This window comes from Ammodytes marinus, assembly GCF_949987685.1.
Source record: "Ammodytes marinus genome assembly, chromosome: 12".
NCBI lineage: Eukaryota > Metazoa > Chordata > Actinopteri > Uranoscopiformes > Ammodytidae > Ammodytes > Ammodytes marinus.
Window position 1 is genome coordinate 25469387 of NC_137216.1, and position 25137 is coordinate 25494523.

General features: G+C 43.6%; 1 protein-coding gene across 1 annotated transcript; it reads left to right on the plus strand.

The window, feature by feature from the left end:
* Positions 1-8022: 8022 nt before the first annotated feature.
* On the plus strand, positions 8023-24622 carry arhgef49 (Rho guanine nucleotide exchange factor 49; the record flags this gene model as incomplete). The annotated part of the gene is made up of 7 exons (XM_080038507.1): positions 8023-9671; positions 16330-16564; positions 18192-18429; positions 20657-21267; positions 22388-22533; positions 23411-23717; positions 24092-24622. The coding sequence occupies 7 exons, from the start codon at positions 8023-8025 to the stop codon at positions 24620-24622; spliced, it is 3717 nt and encodes a 1238-aa protein (XP_079894633.1).
* Between the last annotated feature and the right edge of the window lie 515 nt (positions 24623-25137).

The following is a 25137-nucleotide window of genomic DNA, read 5'->3' on the forward strand; positions in this document are numbered from 1 at the left end:
GGCTCTGTGCAGACCTTGACTGGCCCACACCGAACTGGAAATAAAACATGCTTTATGGATCCGTCCCTTTGCATGAGAGCATTGCCATATTGAAACAGTAAAAGGATTTCACCTAACTGTTACTGAAGGGCCAAGTCTATCACATGAAAAACTAGGAGTACACAAAAAAGGTGACCACCCTTTTTCAATTGAAGAGCTTAATATAATGCACAAACAGTCCGGTTTAGATGGAAGTTTGCAAGTGTATTTAATAATGCAAACAGTCTGAGCTGTGCTGAATCTGATCACATACATGATTTATCCCCTCATTTCGATGCTGTCCTCTTGCCATCATATCTGGAGAAACCAGCTCCCTGTTTGGCTGTGCCATGTCGGCTGATTTACTGTGGCGCTGGCGGGGATGAGTTATTCCTCAGTTAGCTCCGGTGACAGAGGGAGCAGAGAGAGAGTGCAGACCTCCAGAGAGCCTTTATACTGGCAGTAATTCAACCAGAGAGAGAGAGAGAGAGAGAGAGAGAGAGAGAGAGAGAGAGAGAGAGAGAGAGAGAGGCGCAGGGCAAGGCTCACGCTGAGTCGCATGCTGCCTCACACACGCGACTCATGCTAATTAAACCCATATTCCAAATATCAGCTTTTCTTTCTCCAATTCAAACTATGCACTGACACAAACACACATATTTGTGTCTGCTAAACAAGATAACAGAAAAGAAAACGAGTGAAAGAATGTAGAGGCCAAGTGCTCAGTCAGTTTCACATGCAGTAATTCCAGGGGATCTTAAAGCTATAGTGCGTAACTTTTTCATATTAAAATGAACGTTTGTTACACTCAAGCCGTCGTAAACAAGTTGACCCAAAAATAGATTAGGCCTATCAACTCCACAACACACACTCTGTATGTTTCAATATGGCAGGGTTTACAAACTGGTGTCAGTTCAAAATCATTATACATTATAGTAAATACTAATAGGTTTGACCCCTACAAGGTGTTGGGAATTCATAAGGGGTAGATTTGGTCAAAGTCAAGAATATTATTAATTTCAAGGAAATTATAATATTGAGAAAAATTGTTAATTAATGATCAATTTAATTAGTCCAGCTAATCAAATTACTTATTAATACCTACGGAGCACCACCCTTTGAAAAAGGGAACTTTGAATCAAATCAGAAAAACAGTCTCATAATGTTAAAGGGATGTATCTTGAAAATGTCAAAGTTGGTTACAATGTACATTTAAGATAATGAAGGAGTGAATATTCGAGCATAAACCTTAAACCTTGCTACTTAATAAATGGCGAATCTGTTAAAACACTGACTATATAGCGCAGGCTTTCCCATGCGGCTTACAAGCTCAGATGTACACAACAGACATTCGACAGGTGACTAGCTGCACCTTGTGAGAATAGCGTTTAGCTCTTACTACTAAAAGTGGTGCATCTGTTTAAAAACTGACACAAATTGCACAGGACTTCACCCTGTGGCTTACAAGCTCAAATGTCAAACTACTCCTTTATACATACAGCTAATCCTTGTCAGGGTGGATAGTGAAGTATACTTGGTGAGTAGTTCTGTGTTTTGAAAGCAGTCTCAGTTCAATCAATCTCAAATAATCCCTGCTAACTACTAGCATCCACTGAGGCAATTCTCAAACTACAACTGTATATATGCTTGGCAGAAAAATTCAAATTAAATTAAATTTGGAAAAATATTTAAAGAATTATTTTCCCCAATTAATTAAATGTTATCTATTGGAGAACAAAAATTAAATTTGGACAAAATTAAATATACTCCTTTTCAAATCAATTTACCTTAATAGATCTGGAAATTTAAAACAAAATTAACTTTGAAAAAAAACATTAAAATATTTTTTATTTCAAATTAATTGAATTCAATGAATCTAGAAAAGTTGAAAAACTGGATTTGGAATGAATACAATTATTCTATTTCAAATCAACTCTATTGCATAACTCCAAACCTAAAAACGAATGTAATTTGGAAAAAATAAAATCAATACATTTCTCAAAATGATTAAATTATTTTTGATCAGGATTATTGTGCATTAATATCACACTAATGCTGGTATCTGAAGGCCTCACACGGGGCACCAAATGTTGGGAATTCATAAGGGGTAGATTTGGTCAAAGTCAAGAATATTATTAATTTCATGGAAATTATAATATTAAGAAAAATTGTTAATTAATGATCAATTTAATTAGTCCAGCTAATCAAATTACTTATTAATACCTACGGAGCACCACCCTTTGAAAAAGGGAACTTTGAATCAAATCAGAAAAACAGTCTCATAATGTTAAAGGGATGTATCTTGAAAATGTCAAAGTTGGTTACAATGTACATTTAAGATAATGAAGGAGTGAATGTTCGAGCATAAACCTTATTTACCAGCCATTAGTGAAATACAAGACACAAATATCACAGACACTGCTTCTTAAAATCAAAATGTAAGGGTTTATTTACTTAGGCAAGTTGATGAAAACGATACACATAAGTCAATAACCATGAACTAATCTAATTTAAGAAAGCAGACATAGCACAAGCAATAATAAGAACAGTTTAGATTATAAAGCCATGTATTTCTATCTATGTGCAGGTGAGTGCACGCGTGTGCGTGTGTGTGTGTGTGTGTGTGTGTGTGTGTGTGTGTGTGTGTGTGTGTGACAGAGGAACGTCACTTTAGAATTTAGATGAATTTAGATGGCAGACGCGAGAGTTTGACGTCACGCGAGAGCTTGAAGTGACTTTTAAGCCACGGGTAGATCAATTGCTAATAGCAATGTGGACAACTTCTAAAAGTTGAATATTCTACCTTTAATCAGTAGGGGAAGTAGCATGCAAAGCATGTATGTAACCTACTGCTTCAATCAAACACATAAGAATTATAAAGGATGATGCTGGGAGACTTTGGTTTTGTCTTCACGCAATCTTAACTTTAAAATTACAGAAACTCAACACTCATGTATTCATTAAGAATACTTGAGGGGGAAATCACGAGTGTCAGTGTGTTTGTGTGTGTGTGATGTGCGTAGTTAGAAAATGAGAAGGAGAGAAAACAAAAGACAGTAACCGCAGCTCTAGCGCGTAGTGAACTGTTTCCTCCAATCACACAGTGGCTGCAAATGCGCATTTGCGTATACTGAGTTGAATTGATAAAGAGGAAATAACTCACTGGCTTTAAGAGTGACAGAAACAACACGTCAATACATTCCCGGTTAACGGGAGAAAAACACTGTGAGCGAAAAACACTTGTGTAAAACACAAGTCAGTCAGAATTACTTTAAATCAGGAAATAATGAAATAGTGAGCTCGTCAGCTCTTACGTTTACTTCAAGTTAATGAACAACATAAAATAACTATCTTAGCCCAGACAATAGCCTCACGTGAATCGCTTAGTCCAGCGATGATTGGTTGAAGGCAGCTGGAGGAGATAGGAGGAGAAAAAGGCCGCTTGCCGGGCCTTGTGCGCTGATGGAGCGCGTCTTGTGGAAGACAGTGGTGTGGAACCAGCTCAGCTGATAAGGGCAGCGTGCCACACGATGCCGAGGAAGGAAAGCAGGGGATCAGCAGCTCTTCTTGGCAATGGCGGGCTGTCTGCGGTCCGATGGGCAGCGTAGGAACGTAGGCAAGGAGGAGAGAGGAAGCGGAGAACTCCCTCTGCGTCGGGCCTTGCTCTCTGCTGGCGCTGCGTCTGGGGCAGCGTAGGAACGGCCCAGATGATAGGTGATAGGCGGCTTCACTTCTCGGCGGGTCCGCTGGCTGGCTCTGGTCCGTGGAACGGGCAGTGCAGGCGTCTTGATGAAGGGATCCTGCGCCTTCGCTCACGCTTTACGCGTGTGGGGTAGTTCTGTTTTGAGGAGAGGCTGAGGTGGCTGCTTCAGCTCTGCGAAGAGGTTTTCTGTAGGAAAACTCTCTCGAATCCGGGAAAACAGAAGAAGATGTTCCAAGCAGTCCATCAATTCGTCCAGCGAGTATAAAGGCTGGGGCTTGGAGTTGCTTAATCCTAGGCCTCAGGTTTAAGCATTTCGTACCTTCTATCACGGCTGGAAGCCGGAGGCGAATGGCAAAGATGAGAGGATTGCATCCTGTATTAAAACAGTCCAAATGCATTCTCATCCAATCAGAAGTTAGTTTGTCTAATCAGCAAGCAGTGTTTACATTCAAACCAGCCAATAAGATGCTTTTCCTTCCTTAGGAAAAGACAGCTTTGAAGCTTGTGTCTCACAGTTGAGATAAGGTAGACACAGCAGGGTGCCTGGTTTCAACTTATAGTCACTTCAAACAGAGTTTCATCCTGTCCCAAAGGTCTGGTTGGATTAACCAACCTCCTAGAATGGACTATCCCATCTTAAATTAGTTTATGACCTCCACAGGGGTCTGGGATGGTTGACTCTACAGAGAAACTTATGTAAACATGCGTTAGACTTTAGTCTCTTGGAATGCACTGTGGCATCAGTCTTAACCCATTACAACATTTCAAATGAGACACTCTGTGTAGGCACAACAAAGGTCTTCATCAGCACATAGACAACATTATGATATTTTATGATTATATCATTTATACAATGGTAGTCTGTCCTTTTAATCGACATATACAATAGCTATGTGGAAAGTTGCAAAATGGTGTGAGACTGTTTGATGGCGATATTGGATTTTTAGCCGGGCCAGTGGGTTCGGCTTTATGGATGACAATGTCAGTCGGTCAGTCCAACGTTTTCGATCTATTACATTTAATTCAAACCTTCACCAGAGAATGAATCCTACTGACTGTGGTGAATTATCCTTTAGCACCACCAGCAGGTTTCATAAAAAAACATTTTGTTAATGGTAGTGGAGAGCACTAACACATTTGTCACGTTTGTGTCCACCTTAGGTGTTCAATTGGGTTGCAATCTGGTGACTTAAAAGGCCCTAGCATAATGATTTACATTATTTTCATACTCAGCAAACTATTCAGTGACCCCCTCATGTAATATGGATGGGGCTTTGTCGATAGTCATGTTTTTTCATAGGATAAAGGTGATAACTCAGAACAATTTTGTATTGATTTGCAAGGACCCTTCCCGGGTAAAAATGGAGCAAAATATCCCACACTGTATTATAGATCCACCACATCCCCCCCAACCTTCAGGCCTCTACATGCATTCGCCCACTTCAAGAATAGGAAAGGCTTAAGGATGACTCATCTGAACATATCACTTTTTGTACGCTTCTCTGTAGACCAGTGTCTATTGGTTTTTGCACCATTAAACTCTCCAATGTGCATTCATCTTTGTAATGTGGGATTCATGCACTACAGCCCTAAATAACACCGTCATAATACATTGACATTCTCAGTCACCTAAGGAACCTTTTCCATTACATAACTCACTAATGCAAGACGATCACGGTCATGAAATGCATGCGCTGTCGACCGCAATTTCTGACCCCATTTTCTGACGTCTTTCCCATGGATCTTATTGAAACATGAGCCAGTTGGAGAAGTCTTTTGCGACTGAAAATCCTGACATCCCTACCCCAACAATGAACCCTCCTTCAAAGTCACTTCAATAGATCTTTCTTCTTGCTGTCTTGATACAAAATCAGAATCAACCGGGGGCTGCTCTGCATTTTTCTAAATGCCAAAGAGCATTATGCATGGGAGTAAATTGGCATTTTTTTACAAAGCAGTGCACCTGTGTGGAAGCCTCTGAATTTCTTACGTTTTCTCCACTCAATTATACAGGTTTTTTGCCTTTTAACTTAATAGTACATTGTACGTGTGTCTATCCTTGCAAAGCTGCAGCTGAGGTACGGCTCGGCCTGTTTGGCATTGGGGAGTGCTTGACTCTAAAGATCATCTGGGTTTTATTATCATTTGCCTAATGCATCGGTAGAGAGCCCTCGGAGTCCCCGTTTCATAATTGCAGTCATAATCACAGCCGTAACCCCTGCGCTGCTTGACTGTGATGTAGACAGAATATGAGATACTGATCATGGGTGTTTGGGTTGGGTGGTCGACATGCAACTTGTACTCATTTCATAGAGAGAGAGAGAGAGTGAGAGAGAGAGAGACACTGAGAGAGAGGGAGAGAGAGAGAGAGAGAGAGAGCGAGAGAGAGAGAGAGAGAGAGAGAGAGAGAGAGATATGCTACACACCCGGTGCCCTTTTTTGCAAGCCCTCCTGGCTCCTGGCTAATCTACGACTGCTGTCTGATTAGTCAGAAGGAAAAAGCCGAGGCGGTCGCCATGCAGCGGACAGCCGAGCAGTTATCTTCATTACTGTCCCCTGCGTGCTCACAGCTTTCTCTTAGCGTCACACTCATTTCCTCTCTCTCCATCTCATCTTTGTCTCATTCCTACCAGCCCCTTTTTTCTCTATGTCTTTCCTCTCTGTATCTCCCAATCTCCATGTTTTAATAGCCTGACAAGCGAGGCAATAATCCCTCTATTATTATTCTTGCTGCAGAGAAAAAGGAAAAAGGAAAAAAAAAACCCAGAGGGGGTGGACAGACAGGCCAGCCATTTATATGAAATGAATGTGATTATTCTGGTGAAAGGACCACGCTTCAGCGTCCGTGTCTCCCTGTCCAGAGCTGTGGTTATCCAATATTCCAATATACTATGCGCTGCCGTGACGTCCCCGTGGCTGAAGACCTTTAACAAATCTTTGTGACATAGACAAAAGCCAGTGCATGAAGTCTGAACTGTGAATTCAGTGATATGAGTGTAAGCTGTATTTTTCACAGCTTTCAATAGCTTACAGGATCATAGAACAAATTCATATTAAATTCCAAGACATCTTAAAATATCCAGAAAGATCAAGCGTACTTATCTGAATCTGCATTTTGTGTATAACATTAATTGTGTGCGTGTAATGATGCAAAAACGAATCTTGAAAGTTTCCATTAGATTTATTGAGGCAGCCATTAAAAAAACATGGCATCTTTGGAGCTTAAATCACAGTGAACGTCAAGTCATCAATAACTTTTGCACTTTCACTGTATTACCGTGCCACACTAATGTATTATTGACTACATCTAATGCAGACTTGTTGTTTGCCAGTTCCTGACTTTGCAGATCAATCCAAGCAGGTTTTTTTTACAGCCTGCTATTCATTTTCATACTTTAGAAACATTATGTTAAATATTGACTGCCTGGACATATACACAAGCAAAGGGTTGGCTGTGATGTCAGTTGGTCTGTAGTGAAGTGGAATGGTCTCTTAAGGCGAGAAAGTGCAAGTGAATAGGGTAACATTTTTAACTTATAGATATATTCATGAAACTTTTCAGGTTGATTACTTACATTAAAACAATATTTTTTGTGTTACAATTTTATCAGAAATGTTTGAATAGATATTGGGAATATGATATCTAACTGCAACTAAAATATTAGTGTCCCAAGTTTTTACAGAAGAGATTTTGGATAAGCATTTTATGATTAAAAAATGATATGTACAGGTCTTATAAAAAAAAATATATTTTGTGCAGAACAAAGGACATAAATCAGACAACTGACAACTTATTCACAAATCCTCATGTTATAACCTTCAGAATAGTTCTTGGAATGATTATGGAAATAACTAATGTTGAGATAATGGCGGTTAAAGTTATGGCGGTTATGGTTGTATAGGAGAAATATACAGACAAAAACAGTTAAGGTTTAGATAATAAACACCAAATGTATATATTGGACCTTTAAAATATGAATGTGTTATCAAAGAATTATCAAAATTGACCAGTGCTTGGAAAAACCCCAACCCTGTTTTTGCTTGTTTTGTCTCACCTTTAAAAGTTAATAGTTTATGGTGATATTGGTGCAGACATGATTACAGCTACACAGTTTTCTCTAAACATACACAACAGGACCACAAAGCAAGATGCAAGTTGTTATCTACAGAAATGCCTGTGTCGTCTGCATATCTCTGATCTTATCGCCTTATCGTCATACATTCTGTCTTTGTCCCTGTAGGCTGCAGACCTTGGTACCTGCTGACTGTGTGTCTGAAGGGCGCCTGCTCAGCCCACGGCCATGCCAGACGTAAGGCCGCCACCACCACCATGTGACTACCCCTCCACCTCCTCCGCCGCTGCCCCCGCCGGCAGCTCTCCTGCTGGCTGTGCCTCTCCTCTCGACCCCCTCATAGACATGGAGCCTTGCATCACCAACCTCCCCCTTTCCCCGGAAACCCTATCCACCTACCCTCGACACAGGCCCGGGGTCTCTCACTACCCGGGCTTCCATGGGTCTCCCTTCCCCGTCATGGCCAGGTGTAACAGCAGCAACCTGCTCACTAACTTGGGGCTAAGGTATTGTTCCAGTCGCCCTATGGGGGTAGGATCGGGTCAGGGGTTTGCCCCGGGATCCTGCATCCACTCTGGAAGCACCGACAGCAGGCCTTATAGGAGTATGGAGAACTTGAACTGGAGCAATGTGGCAGATTCTGGCATGTACTCCTACGGCGCCGCCCCTTACAAGAGCATGGAGAGTGAGTTTATTTTACGCTACACCTCCACTGGACACTGGTCTGGAGGGCCTCCGGATGGGGCCCACGAATTGATGCCCAACCCCGAGAGCTTGGCCTTTTACCCTCGACACGGACTGCCAAGGAAGGACCTCCCACTCTTCCCTCAGTTGCTGTTTCCAGGAAGTGGCGGCGTCGACGAATGGGATGCGAGGAAAGGTCTGAGGGATAAGCTCCGCCTCCAGAGCGCCAGGTCATCGATGGAGCATCTGAAGCCCCTCCCCTTGCGGCCTCAAGTGACCCCCGGTGCCGGACCTATGGAACGGGATGGTGTGAATCACGCACATTCGACCACTGCTGGGTGCAGGACGCGTCTCACCAACCCCGAAGACATCAAGCAAGAAGTCATGAGGCGCTTACAGCTGCGACGGCAGAACAGCAGCCCCAACCTGGCGCTCCACAGCTCTCCGTCCAGCCCCAAAGTGGTCAAGACATCCTACACAACGGACAACATCGCAGGTAGCAGCAGCAGCAGCAGTAGTGGATCAGACTCGGCATCCGAGCGTAGCAGACCTCCTGTTGGACGCCTGCATATCCCTACGTTTGAGGAGTTCAAAAGGATGAGGCAGAAGGAGGGAGAACAGAGCACACAGCCCACAGTCGCTTCTGCTGTATCTGGGAGATCTGAGGCAGGAACGTCGGAAAGTGAAATACCTTCTTCTGATTGGACCGTCCCTCAGCCGAGCTCCAATGGAGTAAACAGAGCACAGCAAGAAGAGGACTCGGGGCACGTGGAGGGAGATATGAGCAGAGTTGAAAGGACAAGCGGAGGTGGTGACGTACTGCAGACTAGTGTCACGTCCTCAGAGAAACCTCCCTGTCGCGAGAACAATGCAGCTCACACCTCCAGCAAATTCTCTCCCATCCGCACAGGCCCGTCTCCGCGTACCCCTCTGCAGCCCCAGGCCAGTGAAGCCCAGGAGAAAGCCACTACTGTCGCTGTGTCAGGAGATGATTTGACCACCAGGCGTAGGAGGAGCAGTTTGGAACCAGCCGGCTCGGTGCCCTTCCCGCCCTGCAGGGAGAACTGGGAGCGTCCCTCCAGCTGCTGCCCAGCCCTGCTGCTGGACGGCACGGATCTGTCCAGCTACGGAGCCAAGATCTACAAGATGAAGGACGGACTCATCGGCTCAGCACTGGACCTCATCAAGAAGAGGTTAGTAAAGCAAGAGAGAGAGAGAGAGGGAGGAGCTAGCGTGTAAGTGTTTATGATTGTCAGACATATTCACAATATTACAGTGTTAAAATACTACATCCCTTGGGAAAAAGTCCTGCATTCAAAATGTTATTTGGCTGATACTCATACTTTTGTAATGTTCAATATGATGAAGTAAAAGCAGTCATTATATCCTATTTATATTATAGATATTAAGTGGATAAGCTAAAGTACCTAAACATGTATTTGAGCTTTATTTTTTCAGTTTTTGCAAAATAGGTTGCGGATAACGGTGTCATTCCAGTCCTCTACTTCAACAGACTGATAACAAATAGATATTCAGCTATTATTGTGAAAGTAGCTCTATTTTCGTACAGCTATTGATTTGCTGCATAGCATCCATACCAGAGTTGTGAACATGAGACTCCATGCGAACTTGATCCAAAAGACCCTTTCACAGAGTAAGACACAAGTAGGATGTGTATCGATGTGTGTCGACCAAGGCGAATTTAAAGATTTATATATGTTTATAAATGTATATGCATTATGATTAGTATATGTACTAAATGGGATATATATATTTAACATTTCAGTACTGCCGGGAGGCCATACTCGGTAATAGCAACACCCTTTTAAATTAGCTTAAATTAAACTTGGATATTTCTGTACACTAATCTTGTTAGTTGATGATGTACTGTATATCTAAAGCTAAGAGTGGGCCCTACCTTTTCATTTAGCTCAATCTTTGAATGCAGGACTTTTACCTGTAGTTGTTGCTCTACACTGTAGCATTCCTGCTATTACTTATGCAAAGAATGTAAATACTGCTCCCACTACTGCAAAGATCAAAGTGAAAGTATTTGTGTTTGATTTGTCCTCTGAGTATGAACCAGCTTCAGGAAGACAGAATGAGAACAAAGCATGGGTGATTCATGTATGTGTGTGTTTGTGCTGAACTGTTCTTCAAATTAGACCTTGAGATTTGACCAATAAGCGTATTGTTTTTGAAATCCAGTTAATCTTTTTTGAAGCTGAAATTAGATCCTGTAGTGCAGATCATCTGGGACCTGTAGCAGCTTAAAGCAGTAGAGGTGTACGTGTGTGTGTGTGTGTGTGTGTGTGTGTGTGTGTGTGTGTGTGTGTGTGTGTGTGTGTGTGTGTGTGTGTGTGTGTGTGTGTGTTCTGTGTGTCTGCACGTGTGTATGTGTTTGTGTTTGTGTTTGTGTGTGTGTGTGTGTGTGTGTGTGTGTGTGTGCCTGTATGTGTATGTGTGTGTTCTCTGTGTCTGCACGTGTGTATACGTGTGTGTGTGTTTTTGTGTATATTTCAGTGTGTGCTTTGCATTGCCACATCATTGTATCGGTGTGTGTGAAAATGAATCCATCTGTTTAAGCCCATGTGTGCTGTTGTGTTATCGATTTATCTCAGTTATTGTGATAACAGCTGTCAGAGTTAACACACCGTTGGCTCTGCAGACCAGACTGTGGGTGGGAGGCTTGCATGAAATTATGACTGACTGGGAGACTGGCACCAGGCCTGGAGACGTGCTGTTTGCCTGTGTCTCTCTCTCTATCTATCTCTCTCTCTCTCTTTCTCACTCACTGTCAGCTGTTGGCTAAATAAATGCAGCTTCACTCCACTGTGGTTCATTCTGATCAAGGACAAACAAGAGGAGGGTGTGTTTTACTGCACATGGTGCCAATTGGGTCCAGGCCTCCACCCTGCTCTCTGCTTGCTGCAGCCTGTGATAGATGGGAGATTTAGACGCTATCTTTCGCTGCCTGTCAGGACTCTGCACTGACTGTCGCTCCTTTGTCTGCGCTGGTAGAAGGCATGATGGATGGATGAAGCCCTGGCTGCATTAAGCTAGCAGAGAAATAACTGCTGTGTGTGTCTTTTGTATATATAGTAGATGTTCAATATGTGAAAGTGCAAAGCTGCAGTCTATGGCTGCAACTGAAGGTGTGTTTCCATGGTGAATCTATAAAGATTCAAGATGTTTATTGACATAATACATTTAAACAGTCAGTTGAACTGTACAATGACATTCTTATTTTGATGAAAGTACAAATGAACAGGGGCGCTCCGGTGGCGTAGTGGATAGAGTGCGTACCATATTGGCTCCAGCCTTCGTTGCAGTGGTCGCAGGTTCAAATCTGACCTGTGGACCTTTACTGCAGGTCCTCCCCCCTCTCTCTCTGTCTTCCCATTTCAACTCTGTACTATCAAAAAATCTTTAAAAAAAAGTACAAATGAACATAAGATATAACTATAGGCCTACATAGTAAAAAAGTATGTATCGAACAGTCGAATCAAAAAGTGAAAATGCCCTATGCGATTTCTTCAGATTTCTTTAGTTTTATCCGATCAACACTTCAATAAGAATACCAGTTAACAGCCATGTCTGCAGAGCTGTGACGCTGCATTTAGGCACAGTGGTGTCTTGAGCTGCATGCAAACATACATGCTGACATGCTCACAATGAAAATGCTAACATGTTGATGTCCAGATGGTATAATGTGGACCATGTTCATCATCTTAGTTTAGTGTGTGAGCATTCTAACATTTGACAATACATTCAACTTCAACATACAACTTATTATTTTACTAAAAAACCCAAATATGAAAGTCAGCAGTATTGATCCTTTGGAGATCTTTACATTTTCATGGTAACCCATCAAATAGCTGTACAGACATTTTAGTCTGGATCTAAAAAGCTGACTGATATTGACATTTTAAGGGGTTTGCTGCTATTACAGCTAAAAAAAAACTATATTTTCAGTTTGCAATGAAATGAGACAGAGAAAAAAGCTAATTCTCCCATGTAAGTTGTTGATTGCGTTTAAATTATTAATTGCCTTCCAATCCATTTGTCAACTAGACATTTCAGCGCTACACCCTCCTTCTCATAGTCCATCTACATTACCGGCAGCTCACGTTCAACATTGTTTACCCCCAAGTGCATGAATCTTTTATGTTTATAAAAAACACCCACAATGCAACACAGTGCACTCTTCCCCCCCTCCCTCATTGCGATTAAAATTTGACTGGAGGCCCTGTGAATGTTTTAATACTTGGCAATTTATAAATTAAACATGAGGGTATTCCGTGTGATCTCTGCACCCCGAGGTATTTCTTCTGACTTCCACCGATAAGTCTCTTTGTTTTTACGTGTTTCATGCCCCCAAAGTTGCATACACCGCATTTTTACAGCCCTAGATGCACTTTTTACAGTAATATTAACATTATTACACCTGGGAGGGGTTTTATAAGCAATGCAGTGAGGCACTAACGTTATAGTATTTACTAGGGTTAATTGCATGCTGTAATAAAAGTGAACCAAGATATACAGTGTTTACGTAAAAGGAGGCATGTGTCCACTGTATATAACACTTTCTATTTATTTGTCTCTATTAGATGCACACACTCATAAATATATTGAATTCATTGGAGTCATATAGGCATCAGAGCAAGTGACAGCTGGGCTAATTTCATTGTCACACCACCGTGCCGCGTGTTGAACGGTGATCTATCACATCCAGTGGTTTCCTGATAAATTAAGCAGCAGGTTATTAGTCCCAATGCATCATCCGCAGTGTGACAGCGCATACCGCGAGGCGTTTAATGACAAAGGGAAAGCCCATTGGACTCTTCAGAGCTGCGTCTTCATAACTTTATTCATTATATCCGCTTTTCCGTCACGCCGGCATCAGTTTAATTTGGACTTCTTACATCTGCGGCTTTGTTGATTACACGTGTAATACAAGACAGTACAGGTTGCCAGGTTTGGCTGTAGTTTAATGTGAAAAATGTGTGTGTGTATTTTTTTTTTACTACATACCCAGGAAGAGCTCAGCAGTTTTACTGGTCTGGGGGGGGGGGGAGCTCAGAGAAGACAGAGTTATGTAAGAACCATTAGAATAATGAGAGCTCACGTTATGTCGCCACCGGGATATTTGAGGATACGCAGCAGACCAAGGTGAACTGCATATCAGAGCAGAGGTTATAGTGCTGGAACATTTAGGTGATTAGTGGAAATCAATTCTAGAAGTAATTTAGTAAGCAAATGTGCAAACATTCTCTGGTTTCCGCTTCTGAAATATGATTTGATAATGTTCTGCTTCATGTCTCTCTTTATGAACTCATTTCCAACATTTGATAGGTTTAACCAACTTAAAAAGTAAAAGAATATTTATTAAAAGAAGGAGTTGACAGATTGGTCAAAAATGGAAAAAATCCCTGATTACAGCCCTAGTTAAGAAGCAATAAGGACAGAGATTGGGATATAAAGTCAAATAAAATGCCTTTTTAAATGTAGCAGGAGTAGTTTTATTACTGAGGCAAAGGTAATAAAATGTGGACATAACACTTGAGAGACAACCAAAACGAGGACATTTCATGCAGCATTACATCCGAGCTTGGGAGCGAAAAATCACCAAATCTCATGTGTATATATATAGTATCTGTTAGTTAAAAGCCACGTGTCTTTGCCCTTATCGACACTAACCCAATCTAACCCTCCCCCCTTCTCTTGTTACATACACTACTTTAGGGGGGGGGGGGGGGGGGGAACGTCAATATTTCAGGAATTTACAGCCTTCCTTTCATACTGAGCCAGACATGCTTGAGACTGTATTATGGGGTTTTTCACCTCCGGGCCTATTAAACCTGCTGAGCGGATAAAGAGCCACAAACGCTTTTCATTTGAGTCAAAAAAAATTATTAATCTCTAAAATTGCTGTTACAAGGTTGTTCTTTTCATCAGCATAATAACATAACATTTCTAGCGACAGAACTTGCACTCGTACCTGCTCGACCGTGAAGCTCACCAGTGTATAAAAAAGCAAAATCAATATATACTTTTATACTGTATAAAGTTGGTGGTTCCTGTTATTAATAATGTCTGAAAACAGATTTCTAAGATGTCTGCATTATTTTAAAAGCTCTTTGGCATCTCACTTTTACAGCTGCTGTTTTTGTGGGGAGAGAAGTTGATGAAAATGTTCACAGCAGTACTACAGTGCATTTAAAGTAATTACGCCATAAAAGCCGAAGGAAGTGATTTAAAGACTTTGCCCCGGGATTTGCCTTCTAGGCTACAAATATGTATCTGCAGCCTCAGACCCTAAGGCACTCTGCCCAGGGCTTTAAAAATACTGAAGGCATATCTGCACATATTTTCTGCTAATAGAAAATATCTAATGTATGTGATGGAGAAAGAAATATAACATGAACATTAATCAAAAGCAATACAATATTTATCCATCATAAAGAATCAAGTCTCTATCAGTATAATACAATGTTATTTGCTAGATTGATACAGATACATACCATTGTGGAGACAAAAACAGAGCTATATTGTGATATTGGACGGATGTGTAAATTGCCACCGTGTGTTAACATGTACGCCATCACAACTTTATAAAGCGTTATAATGGCATGCATATATTTTGTTTGTTTCCCCCCTCCCCCAGTGGCCAGAACATGAATGGGTACAGCTTTAAGTGCAATGGTCAGACTGGCTTTCAAAGAAGTTGTTAGTGTTGTTGAGGCATTATTGTGCCTTGTTGGACTGTCAACGGTAGAGAGAGAGAGACAGGAAATGAGCAGGAGGTGTGGGGGATGACTTGCAATTACATTGCGGTTTATGGTCAGGGTTTCACTCCTCCAACCTTTTGTCTCTGGCGTGTGTGTGTTTTGTTATGTGCTCTTACAAATGCATGCCCATGTTCCCGCGGGCTTGTGGTTTGTGTTCATGGATGTGTGTATTTCAGTCCACTGGTAACACACAGTGCCTGCTGCTGTATAAATGCCTGTGTGCCTTTGTGGGGTCTCTTGTGTGACCTGGGCTGGCCATGTGCTGCCACAATGGAATCCCCAGTTATCGGACAAAGTGTGTGTGTGGGGGGGCGGGGGGGTTTGTGCAGGCTGTGTCCCAGGTGGCCTGTGGGGTTCAGGTGTTAATGTCCGCTGATGTGTCTAATTACTGTCCTCTTGAGGAGGGGGGTTGAGACTGGGGAGGGTGCGTGGGGTAGGGAACAGAGAAGAAGCATTGATTTGTGTGTTCCGGGGGCCAGTAAGATAATGGAAGAGGTGTGTGTGCGTGTGTGTGCGTGTGTGTGTGTGTGTGTGTGTGTGTGTGTGTGTGTGTGTGTGTGTGTGTGTGTGTGTGTGTGTGTGTGTGTGTGTGTGTGTGTGTGTGTGTGTGTGTGTGTGTGTGTGTGTGTGTGTGTGTGTGTGTGTGTGTGTGTGCGCGCGCGCGCGAGTGCATGCATGCGTGCCTGTGTGTGTGTGTGTGTGTGTGTGTGTGTGTGGTGTGGATAGAAGCAGAAGACACAGCAGGAAGCAGAGAGGCATGTGAAGAACAAGGTGGAATGAATTACAGGAAAAGAGAGCTCTGCCAGAATTATAATTTCAACCCTCTCCTCTCCTCCCTCCCCGTTCCCTGCATTCTCTCTCTCTCTCTCTCTCTCTCCCTCCTTCCACTTTTCCACTTTCTTCATTTACTTCCTCCTTTCCCTTTCCTCCCATTATTTTGCTCTCCCTCTCATTGCCTTTCTCCTCTTGTCCCTACCCACCCTCTCTCTCTCTCTCCATCCATCCCTCTGTACTTGCCATCATTTATCCCCCCCTTTTCTCTCTCTCTCTCTCCCGCCAGCTGCAGTGCAGAGATCTCCGGCGAGGCCCCCGTCAGGCTGTCAGGTGACGGGGACGGAGGCTGTGACATCACCGCCCCCTCCGCCGCCTGTCAGCCCTCCGCCGTTGCCATGGCAACGTCGTCGGCAACGGCGGCCTGCGGAGCGGAGGCTGGCGACGAGACGCCTGCAGACGGAGCAGGAGGAGGAAGAGAAGAAGAAGAAGGAGAAGGAGAAGGAGCAAGCAACGGAGAATGTGTAAGGAGGATTATTATTATTATTTACCGTTTTTTCCTTCCCTCTGTTTATTGTCTTAAAGGGGTCGCAATGTTGTGCTTGTCATTTTGTGCTTGCCGTTCTGTATTGCTGCTTGGTGGTGCACAGAGAAGCGTAGATCTATTGGTATTCAAGGAGGACTGGGATGAGCAAGGGGACTGCGACACACACACACACACACACACACACACACACACACACACACACACACACACACACACATACACAGGCACACACACACACACACAGAGGCATTGCACATCACTCACACATCCTGATGCAGAGGTATTTGTGGAGACAGGGACGTGAATGCAGCGCGCCTCGTCTTCCAGCAACAGCTCGACGACTGACGCTGCAGTAAAAAGAGGAGCGAGCCCCCGGTAAACTGAGCGCTACATTCCTGCTCTCTGCATCCTGACACCAGCCTCAGCCTCAGCTGCAGCCTAGCATTCTGCATCTGCATCACAGAACGCTCCGGACAGACATGGAGTCACATCTTGCTTGCACGCCACAAGGCTGTAAGGTAGTTTAGGGGGAAAACAGATGTCGAGGTGCGTTTGCTTCGTGCGTTTCTTTCTTCTTCTTCTTCTTCTTCTTCTTTTTTTTCTTGCCTGTGAATCCACCGTGGAGCGTGCTTCTGCATTCCCAAAGTAAAGGCTGCACATTTGATAATTCATCGGGAACATGAATTATTCTATTTCAAATTCCGCCTGATAGCTGCGAGCCGTATATCACTGGTGTTTTTCTGCTAAGGAGCGATGGAGATCCCTCACAGCCTTTCGATCATGTGTAGCTGTTTAGTTGTCAGAGATAACTGTCAACATCTGAGGAGGTAAAGGTAATCGTTGATGAATAGCCAATATCATCGAAGGCAATGGATGTAGGTGATGCCCTATTGGGTAAGGAGGTGTGTGTCATAGGGGTGACCTTTGAACTTCGCCACCCCCCCCCCCCCCCTCCTAGGTCAACTCTCAGGGGCTTGATAGACCCTAAGAGGGTTTAAGAGGACACGCGAGGAGTGTTTGTCCGTGCAGAAATGCTGCAGTGTGTCGGGGATTCCTTGCTTTACCTATAAAGGAAAGAAAGAATGAAAATAAGCAAGGACATGTCTTGAATTGTCACTCGGGGGACGTCTATCATCTATCTATCAAACCTGGGTGGTTTTCAAGTTGTGATTATAGCAGATTTTTGGATGTGTGGCCTTGGATGTGTATTTACCAGACTTGGCAGACGACTGGACTGCTGCTGCTGCATCTCAGTATTAAATTTGTATTCTTGTCCGTGCTCCAAGCCGGGATCAGAGAGACCAAGACGTGTTATGTAATGCCAGTGAACATGGCGACTTCGTACACCTAAACTCCTCACACACATACACACCCCCACACACATATACACACATGCACACACATGGACACACAAACACACACACACAGACACACACACATTCAACACATATGCTGCGATTTCTCTCTCGTCATCATTCGCACTTTTATCTCCTCGGAGAGTGAGTGAGCGGTGGCCTTTTTTTCTTTTCTTCATCTGTCGCCATAGCAACGTGAGCAGTTTTGATTGACAGGCGTTCTTGTCCTCCTTCCTTCCATTCCTTCAGCAGCAGCAGCAGCAGCACACGGGCCTGGGCTGCAGGCGCTCCAGCTCCGACGCGGCCTATGAGCTGGCGGAGACGGTGAGGGCGCAGCGCGAGTGTCGCCTCCGGCCGCACTACAGCGACCCCATGCCCGCCGACGCCTCCAAGCGCAAACAGCTGGAGATGAAGATAGCAGCCGCCGCCAGACTGCACGGACACCGCAGAGACAGAGACCGCGACAGGGACAGAGACAGAGACAGTGGTGAGTAAGGCATGGGCCGCTATGATATTATGACGGTGTGATAAGCTTAAGCAAAAAAATATCACGTAATGCGATTACAGCTCTCGAATGTGTTATTTTGATTTCTTTTACTTTTTGAAAGCATTTGACATATGAAAAAATGAAGCTTTTGGGCAGGGGGAGGGGGGGGACAGGCAGTATAAGTTGACCACTTGACATGAACATGGCCGACATGGAAAATGTTTGTCTAGAAGCCTCGACATAAAAAGACAAAAAATATGTTCTACACCTGAGCGGCACAATAGTTGTCAATCAATAATGTGTGTGTTTTTAGCTGGTATCATGGTCATCATCACATTCATTGGGCTATTGATCATTGCTCGATCCTTGAGCCTAACCTTTCACCCACCTTCGATACAATCTGTTTTAAAGATTACCCCAGGGATTTCATTTTTTCACTTCTGTAAACATGATGACAGATGAACAAAATAATGGTGGAATATTCCTTTAAGTGTTTTTTAAAGATATTCTGCTATAGCACCTTAAAAAAACACAAAGGTTTGCAAAGGTAGTGGTTGACTGTCTCAATTACTATCTGTCTGTCACATGGGGCATTTTACAATGTTGGATTAGTCTTGGTTAGAGACTACAATATCTCAACATAATAACAGAACTTGATGTCCTCATTACTTCTCCCTAACCTCATCAGGGAAGGTAAAATGGCACGAAATTGTGAAAGGACTTCCAACATTAGCCTGCACATTTTAGAAGCCATCTAATTTTTTAAAAAAGGGCTTTTTTTCAAAGAGCTGCATTTGTTTTGTTTGACCATCCCTCTTTCCACTTATCAGGCTGTTCTTTGAATATTTTGCCCCTTGCACTCAGTCCTGACCTCCCTCACCAAACACACACACACACACACACACACACACACACACACACACACACACACACACACACACACACACACACACACACACACACACACACACACACACACACACACACACACACACACATTGTTCCCCTGCTGCCAATACTGTGCTCTTCCCTGTCAACAGAAGCACTTTGACACTGGACGCTGGCCATGGAATGTCATTCAATATGACATATGCTAATGATGACCTTGTTGCTCTTTCTGGTATAAAAGTGACAGTGACTTGAAATATTTTTCCTCCATTGCCAAATAAATCATCCATTTATATTTAAAACATAATTACCATAGCACCTGTATAATGAACCAGGTATTTGAATGAAAAATTAAAAGCGTAGTCGTCAACAGCCGATCAAGCACATACAGCCTCTCTGTTTGAGCAAACGCACAGTAGTATTGATATGCGTGTGGACAAAGGTTAAATCCTTGTTAGAGATGCAATTATTGGAGAACGATACATTTACATGTGTGTATTTGTATAGCTCCATTCTTTACATTGTTACAAAGGCCTTAACAAAGGAAAAATAAAACATGTTTCCAATAAGAAAAAACAAGAGAAAAGCAGAGAGTTTGAAAGTGTCTGGATTAACAGACAATCATGATATCTCTAATAGTGTCTGATTAAATGGACGTTCATTATAGAGGTCGCTGTGTGTGTGTGTGTGTGTGTGTGTGTGTGTGTGTGTGTGTGTGTGTGTGTGTGTGTGTGTGTGTGTGTGTGTGTGTGTGTGTGTGTGTGTGTGTGTGTGTGTGTGTGTGTGTGTGTGTGTGTGTGTGTGTGTGTGTGTGTGTGTGTGTGTGTGTGTGTGTGTGTGTGTGTGTGTGTGTGTGTGTGTGTGTGCCTCCATGCAGTGTGAATAGCAAAGACAGTAAATCCATAAGCATCATGAGCACTAATGCAGTGGTTTCCAGATGGTATGCCATGGCCCGTGGGACAAATCCAGGTGTGCTTTGGGATATTGAAACAATTAGGCCAATTGCAAATAAACTGTACGAAAGGTTATGAATGGTTTTGAATACAGGTCTGCCTTTTTTTAAATGTACACATTTATAATAATTTGTTCTCAGGTGGTACAAGGCATGGACATTTCCGTTACAAGACACAGAAATTCACAAATAGTATACAAAAAGCAGAAGTTAACTATCAACCCTAAAAATGTGCTGAAAATAGGGTGGAAATAAAAAAAATATTTTTTTATCAATTAATCAAACAAACAAAAAAATTGACTGCTAAATATATTATTAAAATCGTTAGTTGCAGCTCTAAAACCACTGCACTACTGCATCTAACCATCTCCCTCTCCTCCCCATCAGCTCCGGCAGCCCTTCGCGGTCGCTCGGAGCCCCCCGGCGAGGAGCGTCACGCGGGGTTGGCTGTGACCCGGTCGGGGCAGCACCGCTGGAGCACCATCAGCAGCCTGAGCGCAGACAGCGGGGTGGTGGGCCTTAGTGACGAGCGGGAGGAGGAGGACAACAACACCAGCGAGCTGAGACGTTACCGTAGGAACCGTGGTGGAGGAGGAGGGGCCGAGGTGGAGCGCGTGGACAGCGGCATCGGGCCGGGACTGTCCCGTACCTGGAAGAGACCGTCAGCCTCGCTCAGGGCCTGGGAGGCACAGAGACCCTGTCCAGACTGTGGGCAGAGAGACGGGGCTTCCAGAGAGCGAGGGGAGCGCATGTGTGAACGTTGCTCCAAGCTGCGGACAGAGAGGAAGGAAGCCATCCTGGAGTTCCTCAACACGGAGTCCAGCTACGGAGAGGACCTGCGCATCATCAAGGAGGAGTTCTACTGCCCCATGCAGAGCGCCGGGCTGCTGACCCCAGAGCAGCTGCTGGTGGTGTTCGGTAACGTCCAAGAGCTGATAGACGTCAACGACCGCTTCACAGAACATCTGCAGGACAGCATCGACCAGGCCTTTGACCAGGTGACCCACCCTCTCTCTCTCTCTCTCTCTCTCTCTCTCTCTCTCGGTCTGTGCGTCTGTCTCTCTGTCTGTCTGTGTCTCTCTCTCTCTCTCTCTCTCTCTCTCTCTCGGTCTGTGCGTCTGTCTCTCTGTCTGTCTGTGTCTCTCTCTCTTTATAATACTCATATAAAAAACTGGGCTTGAACATGATGGCCCAGTTTTTAATGCTCTTAAAATGTGAGCATTATAAAACACAATACATTTATTTAATGTTCATTACATTAATTTGATGTAATGTAGGCCTACATCACTTCGACCTCATAGTTATTGGTCGGCCACCTTTCCTCTAGGCCATCCTACCACCCCATTGGTTTTCATAAGTCTATGAAAAAGCCAACATGCAAATGCAAAGCCAATCTGCTTGTAAATCATAAAGGGGGGACGTAAACTGGCTTTTGTCTGTAGCACTAGCCGGTTAGGATTGGTGAAATACAATTGAACTTCTCAGACCAAGTAATAACTGCTGTGTTTTGGACCTGACATGTTTTCAGGAAAACGAGCAAATTGCATCACACTTATCAATTCAGGATGTTTTGAAAGCATGTTACAGATAACATTTGAACGATCCTATCTTAATGGAAAGGGCAGATTTGGTAACATTCTTGATATGTCACTGGAAAGGTTTCAGCAATTTCCAAATCAATTAAAAGTTCATTCTTGACCTTGGAGACAGAAGCCTAGTTGGCAAAACAAGAAGAGCTCCCGGTAGGCTTTACTATATGGACTTTGTAATGGATTGTTTGGTCAAACCTTTTTCCCAAGGTCAAATTGAACTTGACAAAATTCCTTTGTTATCCTTTATTTAAGCTCGTATGGGGTGAGGGGTGGTTCAATCCCTGCTGTGTGAGATTGGTGTATTCTTGTGGTATAAAGTAATATGGGCCAAATATAAACAGTACATGTTGTACACACATTCTGAATTCACAATAATTGTTGCTTGTGGCTTCGCTCATTTTGTAGTACAGGTAGACCTATCAGAATAATAATGAATAACAGGATAACAAAGACAAATAGTTTTTCCAGTGCAAAACGTGAATTAGTTTAACATTCACTTGACAATGTTCTTTCTTTCTGACCTCAGGGAGATGAAGATCTGCTGACGGTCTACATAGGAGAGATCTTCCTGGAGTTCGTCAACATGCTGCCTGCCTTCCAGACCTACTGTCTGCAGCAGTCCACCTCCGTCAACCTGCTCAACACGCTGGAGAAGGAGAAGGAGCTGCTCAGGTAAAAATAAAGCTTTGTTTTTTTAAGATCATTTTTGGGCATTTTTATGCTTAATTAGATTTAGTTAGAGAGACAGAGGTGAAAATGGGGCAGAGAAGGGAAAGACATGCATGGGACAACCACGGGCCGGATTCGAACCTGTGGTCTCCTGCTTCTGAGGACTGAGCCTCTATTGGGGGGGGGCTCTCCAACCACTACACCACAAGCTTCCAGTGAGCCTGTGTGATGATGGAGAAGAAGTTACTCTTTCAGTAGTTCCTGCCACGGCTGTTCAGTATAATACTAAATTGGAAAGACAGCAGCAGGGTTATCACTTATTCAGAGGAAGTTCTATTTTGAGAGTCGGGGCTGAAATGATTCATATTTTTAGACGGTACCACAGCTAACCCCTTGAGTCAGTCTGTCTCCCGGCTCCTCTTAATCAACTTTGCAAAGGGTCATATTTCATGCTCATCATCAGGTTCAAAATTGTAATTTGGGGGTTCTAGAATCTGATTTCATGGTGAAGTGTCAACCAGATCCCTTTATATTTCTTACAATGCCATTGCTTAATTTCTTCTTTTCCACCCTCTTTCTGAAACGCTCCGTTTTAGCTTAGCCTTCCAAAAAGCCCAGTCAGGGAAAAAAGTGCATTTTAAACAAGGGGGCCCACCATAGCTAGTTTTGTTTACATAGCCTAGGCTGTGTAGTAGCACTTGATTTTTTTTCAGCTTACCCACACCCAGTACAGACAGGTAGTGGATCGTGAAGAGATATTAACTGATTTTGACAACAAGCATTCTCCAGAATCACTGACTCCAATTTAAGCGTTCCTGTTCATGCAAATAATCTCTTACTGTATTCAACCTAATAGTGTTTCTCCTTTCGCCCTTTTCAGAATCTTCCTGGATGTGTCCCAGAATGACAACACTGCGTTGCGTCGGATGAATTTGCGCTCCTTCCTCATGGCTCCTTTACAGCGGGTGACTAAATACCCTCTCCTCTTGAGCCGCATCATCAAGGTCACGCCCGAATGTCACCCCGACTACGCCCGTCTGCGCGAGGCCAAGAGCCGGGTGGAGTCCCACCTGGAGCACATCAACATGAAGACCAAGCAGGAGGGCAACGGAGTCACCTGGTCACTGAGATCCTTCCGCCGAGACAGCCGCAAGAACCGCGAGGTCATCAACATCGAGATGAGAGAGGTTTGATTGGATTTTTAACTTATCTCGAACAACCAATAGTATTTAACAGAAGAATTTTTTTTTTAAATATGATGAAAACACAAAGATGAAACACAAACATGGGTAAGGTTAGGCACAGTCCGATTCTATCAAAGAACAAAAAAAAAGGATATGTTTGAGAAGGAGCAGACGGAAGCATAATGCTTATATATCCCTGCCCCTTTAGTTTACAGTTTTATATTATTACAGAATAAACATGTATTAACTGCATTTGTAGATGCAGGGCATACAACAACATACAACAATACACATGCCAATGCCAATTCAATATTTCCAGTTGTCCTTTCTGTATAAGGGATTAATTGTTTTCATGTATCTATTTTTGACCTGTAAAGGTGTCCATGAAGACGGTGGGCTGGGCCAGGGAAAACACACGCTTTGTCATGGAGGGACCTCTGCAGCTGTCCCAGCCGGCAGACGGACAGTGGGTGAAGAAGGGCAGCAAGGCCCTCAAGTTCCAGAATGTCCAGAGCCTGCTGATGGTGAGGACGCCTGCCCCGGGACAAGGCACCGAGCCGGGGGTACCACGGGGGGATCAGCAGGGGGAGAGTGGAGGCTGTGGAGATAACATCAGAGATGGAGTGCTGGTTTTAATCAAGGACAAGAGCAGCGGGAAGTTCACAGTGCTGAGAGAGCCTATCCGCCTGGGCAACTGCGTGGTGTCCACAGACCCCGACAGCGAGGACACGTTCGAAGTGCTCGACATTCGGAAGGAGTCTTTTGTTTTCCGCGCGTCGGACAAATCTCGCACTCAGCAGTGGTTCCATCAGATCAAGAGGTATGCTAAGGACCTGGGCACCTGGAGGAAAAGACGCAACGCTCTCCCTAACATTATGATCAACACGAACCAGGCCAACCGCTCCTGAGACTAAATCATGCCTTTGTTATTACTACTACTGTAAATAACCCTAGATCTGAACCACTGCAACAACAACAAAAATAAATAGACAAAGGCGCATTTTCTGTTATAACCACTTTGATTCCAGGATTAAGAAAAATGTTCCTCAAAGTCCTCACAAAAGGGGTTAAGAGAACGATATAGCACTTTTTTTCTTACAGAGCTGTAGGCCTGAGTGCGCCATACTGTCATAGGTATGAAGATTGAAGCCGTCAACAGCAAAAAGAAAGAGAAAAAAAATCAGATTCTTGGACCAACCAAAAAGAAAAAAAAAACATGGGCTGTGCTCGTCAGCCTTGATTGTAAAGACTGTTTGCTCTTGTGGAGAAAGAGATTTCCAGTAAATAAGGTGTGTGTCTGTGGAAAAAAGCATGACTGAACATGACTGACTGCAAAAAAACGAAAAAATTGTAATGTCATTTTTATACGAGAGACAGTGGTGGTGATGGTGTTGGTGGGGGAGAACCTTTGTGTTGATGTGGT